Source organism: Phalacrocorax carbo, chromosome 1, assembly GCF_963921805.1.
Source record: "Phalacrocorax carbo chromosome 1, bPhaCar2.1, whole genome shotgun sequence".
In the NCBI taxonomy this organism is placed as follows: domain Eukaryota; kingdom Metazoa; phylum Chordata; class Aves; order Suliformes; family Phalacrocoracidae; genus Phalacrocorax; species Phalacrocorax carbo.
The window spans coordinates 192,981,874-192,991,141 of record NC_087513.1 but is presented as its reverse complement, the minus strand read 5'-3'; the positions used below and the strand labels follow the sequence as shown (position 1 = coordinate 192,991,141).

Below are 9,268 nucleotides of genomic sequence, written 5' to 3'. Positions count from 1 at the left end.
GTAACATTTTGGCTTAGACTAGTGATACCCATTTAATTTTTCATTATTTGCAACCATTATGTTTATTTGCATTGATAATAACCACAAACTTTTCTGTCGCTACCCCAGTGGTTTCAGCAGTGAGATGAATGTCACTGCTCAGCTATTTACAAGTGTCCCAGCACCTCTTTGAGTGCGGAGAGACCCACACAAGACAACCAGATGATAACCACAGCCCAAAAAGACATAAGGCCATGGTTGGGCATCAGCATGGCCAGGCAGTAAACCCCATTCAAAGTGATGTTTGTGGATGGGGTGTTTGGTCTAGGTGTTTGGGAAGGGTATGTGACTAAAACACATGTGGTGGCTCACTTCATGTTGGGGTGGGTTCACCACTGGCGGGTCTGGGTCTGCACTGGCACTGTGCTGGTGGGCAGCCTGGCTCGGGCTCTGAAACCTTGTGTGAAGTGGGAAAAGTGGCCTGCCAAAAGGCAGCTCTGAAATGGTTGTCTCACTGTCCTACGGCCCCAGGAGGGAGCTGTTGATGTGCTCCGTGTGTGGGCATTGCTGCTAATGCTGTGACTGTGCACCTGCAGCAGCAGGGCTCATCCTTCTTCACCAACAGCCCTATTGCTCACCAGGGATCCCCAAATACAGCCACTGAAGAATAGGAAGTTTTCCCTGAATAGTTTTTTTTACCTGTTTTGCAAAGCCATAAATGTGTGTTGAGCCCAATGTTATGAGGTTGGGGAAGGGGCTGGCATGATCCCTCCTCCCTGGGCCAGGAGGAAAGGGATGTGACTCTTCAGGGAAAGAGAAATCCAGCGTAAAGAGCTAAAATCTGCACTTTATAGTCCCAGTTCTGACTTCCTTAGGAGCAGGCCAACAGCGAGCAAAACACCAGCACAGTGGTGCGCTCAGGGTGGTCTGCTCTTACAGCCATGGTGGGCTTGTCACTTGAACTGGTTAGCGACAGCCAGCAGTGTGGCACACGGATGCGTGTTTGGTGCCATGGGGTCAGCTGGCCCCATGGCAAGTCCCTAAACTGAAAGATTCTGGAGGGAAGAAAAGGCCTCACTGTTTGTGGTCAAGCCAGACCAGCTGTGGCGCTTCTGATCCTACTGCTGTGAAGCCCAAGCCAGGCTGGAGTTGGTGGGGTGGCTGAGCGGGCTGGCAGACCCTGGGCTGATGACCCGCTTGGGTTTGGGGTCAGGCTGCATGCAGGCACCCAGCTAGCATCTGTCCTGCACGCGTGGCGGGGCGCTGCTGGCCAGCAGATGCTGCTGAGAGGGTTACTGTCATCTGCTCTGCCACCTGCGGTTCCCACGTTTATTTCATTAAAACAAAACAAAAAAAAAAAAGTAATTTGATATGTATCCTCGCAAGGAAAAGGAGTCGTTCCAGCAAGGAGTGGGCCAGGAGAGGTCTGGGGAGGGACAGATGGCCCTGTGGCTAATTTGCTCCCATAAATTGCAAGCTGTTGCAAATCCTCACTGTAGCAAGTGCTGGCTCTGTGTTTCAGCCATGTGCCAGTCTCAGCGCCGCGATGAGCAGGTGAAAGATAAAGAGCAGAGCCTGCAGTTTTAGGCTGAGTTTCCCTTGTGCCCTTTTGCAGCAGTTAGTATCTTGATTAAGAAATAATCTGTAACCCTCTAGCTGGCTGCCAGCAGAGCGCCATGCAGCTGCTCTGGCCAAGAGCAGAAACTTTTGCCACAGAACGAGGTATTTTCTCGTTAAAGAGCAGTCAGTCACATGCAGGACACTATCCTGTCTCCTCACAGACTGCTGACAATGAACTGTAGGCTGCGGTTCAAGTCTCTGCTCAAGGTAAAGAGCAGTTCACTGCATACAAACGAAGCCCACCTTCAGCCTCCCCGTCTCACCAGACACACACCCCCAGGAGAAGATCGAAAGCCCCGACTTGTCCTTGCAGTGGGGCTGAGGAGCACCTGTGCAGTGGTACAGGCTCGTGGCTATTTTCCTGCTCTTGCCTTCCTGCCTCCTTGGAGGAGAGCAGCAGAAACTGTCTCGCCTCACCCTGGAGTTTTGTCCCTGGTGTGGGGCATGGGACATTTCCAGACTTGGGCCCTGGCAGGCTGGCAATGCCTGACTCCCTGCTGTTGCAGTGGGGGCTGGAACCATTGACTGCTCAGCCATGATCTGAAGGCCAAACCCTGAAGGCCGAACCCTATGCCCTCCTGTGCAGCCTGGGCTGGGCGAGCGGGGCACAGGTGGAGCCCAGCCTGCAGCTGAGCATGCCAGGACTGAGTGGGGAACAGGGCATGCTGGGCTTAGACAGCGCAAGAGAGCAGTAGAAAATAGCTGCCTGTGGGAGGTCAGTAGTAAGGTAGCGGGATAGAGATCCTAGTTTCAGAGTCAAAGGGACAGAAGAGGATAAGGGTCCAGGTTACTTTTTCTACAAGAGATGCTAAGCTTCATCAGGGGCATATAATCTCTGGTGTCCGGGTCCTGTTATGGATTAGGAAAGGTATCTGGGAGTGTGTGAGGCCTCCCCAACATAAGCCTATAAAAGACAGGCAAATAGTTGTTTGCAGTGTCGTAATATTTTCCCTGTCGCTTACTCATTAACCCAGACCCACTGTTCTGTTCCGTGTTAGCCCTTGAGTTCCATGTACCCATGTGTTTGCTGACCTGAGTTTCTTGCACACTGAAGCAGGACAGCCTATAGTCTCACAGTGCTAGGTGGGACCTGCTCAGCATCCATTGCTGCTTTGGGGGAAAATGTTGGCTTTCTACATAGTATAGCTGAGTGACCCATGAAGTTGAGGGTAACCCTCAATTTAAATTGTACATATTAGCAAAGTCCAAACAACCACCTTGTTCTGAATCTGGGGTTTGATGCCCCATGTTCCTGGTCCTGGCACACCATGATGTGCAACTGTAGTTGTAACCACATGATCTGCCTGGCCTAGCACCCATTCACGTGAAGTCCTTCTGCAGCTGTGACTGATACACATCTGGCAAGGACAGCACGACATGCCCATGCTAAATCCCCAAGGGACTGTGAGTGGGTGGGTCATGCCATTTAAGTGGTGCTTTCTGTCTGGCAAGGTCTGTGTTCGCTCCCCAGCTCTTCCATGTCACTATTGGGCTGGAGCTGCAGTACCCGTTTTTGTCCTCTCCTATTTGATTTGCAGGCTCCAGCAGTCTTCTGGATATTTCTTCCAGTATTTTCATCTCACAGACATTTCAGTATGTTCAGCCTGTGCACTCATCTAGCAACCACCTACCATCTCTTAGGCATGCCACGCTCCTCCTGGGCTCACGCCAATTCTGTAGAGCAACTGAATCAGAGGGATGCCTTGCTGGTGACTCCTGAAAGGCATTGTAAAGAGGATGCATGCCCAGGAATTCAACATTATAAAGACTGCACATACAAGGAGCTGAAACATCAGTGCTGTTAGGGGTAAGACAGTCTGTTTGCCCTGACGTGGCTGCAGGTGGTTTGGAGGGGGAGACAGGAATGGGAGCACATCACATACTATATTTTTTTTGCAAGAAAGGATGGACTTACACAGCTGACCATCTGCCATGGCAGAGAACTGGAGAAAAGTGCTTCCTTTCAGTCCAAAGATTAATACTGAGCTTTCCCTGAATAGTGTGATATAAAGGCTTATCCTCTCCTAGATGGCCTCTCATAGCTGACTCCGTGCTCAGCATCCTGTTTCAGAGCCTCTGTTTCTTTTGATAATTGAAGAGAATTGGAAAGAGATAGGCCTATCCAAAAGGACATTTATTCCATCTGTAGATATGTGTAAGACAAACCACAGAAATCACTATCCTGCTGTTGCATCTTTTTCTCTGTTGCAATAGCTTGAGGGATTTGAGATGGCTGAAGTCTGATAACGTGAACCCAACATTCAGCACCCCAGCTCCAGTCACTTACAAACCTAGACTTAGATTACCGTCAAGAACATAGATGCAGAAACATGGTTGAATTCAGTGGGAGTCAAGGGCCTAAACACTGTTGAAGACCTGAGTTTACCTTTCTTAATCCAGCCATCCTAGCTTAATGGCTTCTTTGGAAAACATAGCCTTTGCCATGAAGCTCTTGTATACTTAAGTACACTATCAGATAAGTATAATGGACAACAACATCATTTTGAGCCTAAAATCGTTACTGAAGTACCATATCAGAACAGTTTAGTGTACAGCAGGTTGCAATAAAGTCCTTAACTGTACTGTGTTTCCTGTGCCGATGGGTGAAATAAGCGCACAAAGAAAACATGATTCTTTAGTATATGCAAATTTATTCAACTCTGCAATTATTTATTTACAACTAATGACTGATACCAACAGATGAGGTAAAAATATGAGGTATTGATATGAGTATAACATTTAAAAATGCAGTTATAATGTATTCTCAATGGCAATGTAACAATACAAAATACTGTGGTAGCTGAATGGTAGACATGGCATAATGTGCATTTTAAAGAAATCTTATTTCATTGATACATGGCTTAGAGATGCCAGAAGCACATGACAGACCTTCTGCAAGGGTAGGAGGACAACCCTACCTTGGTAACTGCAGCAGGTGGCACAGGGCCCCTTCCAGCTGAGGAATAACTTGTCAGACAGGATAAAGCCACTGTCCATGTTTTCCCTTCATTTCCTTAAGAAATTATTTACTGTCAGATAACTGCCATTCCCAGGGCCAGAAATTCTGCATCCATTAATACTGAGGCACTATTGTATTAATTTATGCAGACTAATGTAGAAGTGGTGCTCTAATTGCTTGTGTTTTGGAAAAGAGCCGGCACAAAACCTGCTGCCATGGCTACAGGCATGTGGGGAGGAGGTGCTGCTTTCTGGGATGGCAGTCCTGCTGGAACCAGGGGACTGGCCTCGCCCTGCCAGCTTGCGAGCCACCGCTTGCTCCCAGGAAGGCTGGACACGGGCAGTGGCGGTGCCCTGCAGCTGGCTGGTGACTGCCAGACCTCAACACAGCCACATAAGGGTGTGAGTGCTCTCCCGGCATTAAGACTTAAAAAACAAACAATAGTTGGCCATAAACTCAAGGCAGGAGCCTGTGGGCAGCCAACCTCCTTGATCCTATGAGTTGTACAACAAAATGTGAGCGAGACAGGTCATGGAGGAAGATGACAGCGACTTTTTTGGCATCCTGCTGCTCCATGGGGACACCACGCTGGGTCACCCTGCCCCTGTCCACCCCGAGCTCCCACCGCCTCGCTTCCTCGAATTGCAGTGCAGTCCCCCACCAGCACAGCCCTTATGCGTGTGCACGATGGCACATGGGGTCGTGCTCTAGCAGCAAGCGAGGACTGCACATTGTCCACCCTACAGCCCCCGTACCTGGGGCAGATTCAAAGCACGGACTTTGAAGAGACTTCCCTGTTTACTGAATCAGGGCACAAAACTGTAGCTTCATGTAGAAAATGTATCCTGTTTAATTGACCTTACGCTAAATCTTAGTGGATTTTGTTGGAAGGACTGAGCTAAAACACTGGCTATGAATGACTCAGCTGGTTTATGCAGCAATAAATAAAGTCAAAGTGAACAAATGCGATTAATGAAGAACAGTATTAACAGCCTTGGACAGTCTTATTGAATCATAGATCTAATACCATTTTTGGTCTTAGGTTAGTTAAAAACAAAATGGAACCCTGCCTCAAAGGTAAAGTCAACAAATTATTATTATTAATTTTAAAGCACTCCTCCATTAGCAAAATAATAGGTCCCTGAAAATGAAATTATATAATAGGCTTAAACGGCTCCTACTCCTCATAGTCAGGGGCTAATCCCACTCCCACCAATGCCTTTGGAGGCAGGATCATGCAGATCAGTGCAATATGATATGAAAATGCTTGCTGTTACTATAAAAGCAATCTTTCCAAGCATAGTCCGCATTTAGTCTTTTAAATCTCCAAGATGTGTTTAAAGCTTAAAAATAAGTTTAGTTATTTGTATAGTAAGAATATTAAAAGGTGTGATATTCATCTGCACATCTTTGTGTCCACTGGACGTAGAAAATCTGCTTTGGAGTTTCGTAACAATTAGCCATCTCTATGGGAGAAGGAAAGAACCACACAGAAACACTCAGAACCTAGACAAAATGCTAAAAAAAAATTTTACAGCTTAATAACTTACCAGTCTGATTTCAGACACTTCAGTACACATAGCGTTATCTTGTTCTCTCCAAGAATGAGCAGTTACTTTGAATGCTGCACATATTGAGGTTCTCTAGTGGTAGATATACCATTAATTAAGGCAATAGGTAAGTCTTCAACACCTTGTACTAACAGTCACAAACTTTCTGCAGCTGAATATAAATGGCCTTCAAAATGTCTCTCTCAGTTACATTTCGATGTATTTTATTTGGTGAAACTGATCCACTCCTCATTATTTTTAAACGTACAGTAACCTCCTTCCTCCTTAGTTCTTCTAATTCTTCCTACATCTATTTCTAGGTACCTTCTCACAGCATACACAAACACGAAACATATTTGAGAACAGGCATTTCTGTTATCACATGGATTATGCCCGGTAGCCCTGTGATAATAGCAAACACAGCTTATGTAGCAGTGACACACTAGGAAACAAATGACAGATTCATTTAAGGTCCAACTGATGCAAGTGATTTGCACGGAGTTATATACAAAATAATTAATTTATACATATACATATATATAGATATAATATAAATATATACATACTGTACATGATTTATTTACAATTAAAATATGCTTCTTAGAAGCCTTTAAATACCAGAGTTATGTAACACACAAGTAATAGACTGATTTAAAAGTAATAATGATAAAAGCTCTCTGAAGAAACGTTTACTTCAGTAACTGACATTAATACAGAAGGGGTGTGGTGGGGGGGAGGTAAGTCTCCAGAATAAAAGAACTTTCCTATAAACTTTCTGTTTCACCTTTGTACAGACCCAGGTCTGGTCAGACTTCTGTAGCTTAAATATGACCTTTGCTTTCAGCCTTCCTGTTCCCTGCCAGACCCTGATTTACGCTCACACGCTCCCAGGAACACTTCCTCAGATTTTTGTTTCTGGTCCCTCGGCAATCAGAGGCTGAAATGAGTTTCTGATCCTGGCAACTTCTGCAGCACACAGATGTCCAAAGCCTTTGTTGTACCACTCTGGGGAATGTCCTCTGAAGAAATGGAGAGACAATTATTAAGAAACTCAAACACTCAAGAAATATGCCCCGCAGGAACGGGCTTGCTATGCTTCCTACTCCCTGCTGCCCATGGTGGTGGTCATGACTTCAAATACTTGTCACTGTAAGTGCTCTGAAGCTCTCCCTTGCAGTAATCAAATAAGCAGATTTTATTTCTATGATCATATAACAGTGGTAGATGCTGAGCAGAGAAATTAGCTTGGTGGACAGAAAAAAGTGCAGCAAAACTACCTTGACCACATCCTCTGTTCCAAACACCTCCTCCTTCCCTGAGCTGGAGGGTTTTGCCCTGCTGAATAGACACCTGCTTTTTGCAGGTGGGATACTTACTTTAGATCAATTCTGCAGATATGGGTAAGCCTGGCTTTTCCTGAACCACATGGCTCTATCAAGTACTGAGAGTCCATCACGATGGCTCGCACAGCTCCCATAAGAGGAGCCTCTTCATGCTCCACAGAGATGGCAACCAGCATGCACATCCCCTTTGGCAAATCGGTCCTCCATGTCCTGCAGCGACACATTCAAGATGGAATCACTTCAGAAACGAAACATTTGGGCACACGATTAAGGACCTGAATTAAAGTCACCGTTTGCTTGTCTGCCTGTTCTTGGTGTTGCCTGCAATGCCACTGGACTGTCATAGGAGTTCCTGGAGGGGTTTTGTGTTCCACATTTGTTGCCACTGTTGCTCAAAACAAGCCACAGAAATGTATCAAGCTCAGATTTTAGAGCTGGATTCTCTCCTGCAAATGTATTAATTTTAACAGTGGGTACCAGAATTTTGATACGAACTGCTTAGAGGTTTGGGGATACATTGGTATATGAGGAGACAAATCAACCCCCAAAACTCCCACCTTCTGAAATGACTCAGAGAAAGATCTTGCAATCGATGGTATGTACATTATTTTCCTGAAGGACAATATCCACCTGATGCTACTGTTGTCCCCCCACCCCAGTTGGGAGTCTGACCATGATGTCAGGCTGCAGGCTCCAGGTGGAGAAGTTTTGCTTCTCCATATGAGCACTTTATAACCATCATGTGTTACAGGGCATGATACAGCCTTTTGCAGATAGACAGAAGTTTTGGAAAGGACACAGAGTGAGCAAAAGCCATCCAACAAAGGCTGAAGTGTTGGATTGCACACATGCAGATTTACAGTGCAACAAATACAGTTTAGCCCAGCAGAAATCCTCACTACTACCCACAATGACTGCTGAAACTCCAAGAACAGGTTTCAAGTGCATCTGAATTTTAAAAAAGTGTCCTTTCATGACAAGAATTTCTTTAATCAATGACATTAATGTACAATACTCTTGGCAATAAGTATAAATGCAGCACATTTTACCAGGATGTTCTGCTGCTTATATCCACTGACACACAGCAGCTGAGGAAAGTCTCCTCAGGTGGCTGGTGGCAATCACATGATGGTCATTTGCCACCACACACTCCAAGTAGCAATGGCAAAGTAGAGTCTTACATGGTTCATTTGTTGAAATAGCCAAAGGCTAGGACTTCATGTTTACTCATTTAGGAATGATAGTGAAGTTAAGACTCCCTTTCTTTAGGTAGACTTTGGTTTGCTACCAAGCAAACATTTGAACAAACATCCTCGCAAACTATCCTAGAAGGACTGGTCAACCAGGCACCCACAAAGGCATTGCTCATCCGTTTGCTTCCTTCCTCCTCACTGTCACTCTGAAAAAAAGACATGTCTTCTCCTCCTCCTTTCCAGTGCCACATAGCGAGAACCAACAGGCTTTTTGCAGCCTCTGCTAACACGATCATGTTCTCCCAACATTCTGTCTCACCACTGTTACACAACTATGGAGTAAATTTTACCTGGGAAAAGTAATGTAACAGTGACATTTCAAGACCATGTCACCATATATGTCAGCTAGCCAATGACAGGTAGTTGGTTTCTTATTATCCACGTGTTTCTTTTCACAAGCAGTCAGGTTTTGGGCTGACCTGTTAAGATGTGTTTTTATTTTGAGCTCTGTCAGTCACTTCATAGCCAAGTTGCTAGCCTCTCTGGCATGCTGCAGAAGTTTTCCAGCAGGTTCAGGAGACCTAGACTTTAATACTTAACATTTTTTTTTCTTGTTCTGTAAGC

General features: G+C 45.5%; 1 protein-coding gene across 11 annotated transcripts in view; it reads right to left on the bottom strand.

Moving 5' to 3' along the window:
* Nucleotides 1-4,230: 4,230 nt before the first annotated feature.
* STARD13 (StAR related lipid transfer domain containing 13) overlaps nucleotides 4,231-9,268 on the bottom strand; it is a 308,987-nt gene continuing 303,949 nt past the window's right edge. For all 11 annotated transcript variants that reach the window (XM_064441029.1, XM_064441031.1, XM_064441027.1 and 8 more), the window contains 2 exons: nucleotides 7,485-7,661; nucleotides 4,231-7,127 (listed from right to left, as the gene is read on the bottom strand). In XM_064441029.1, coding sequence (XP_064297099.1) covers nucleotides 7,010-7,127; nucleotides 7,485-7,661 — 295 coding nt within the window. In that variant the 3' untranslated portion in view covers nucleotides 4,231-7,009. The remainder of the gene's footprint in view (nucleotides 7,128-7,484; nucleotides 7,662-9,268) is intronic.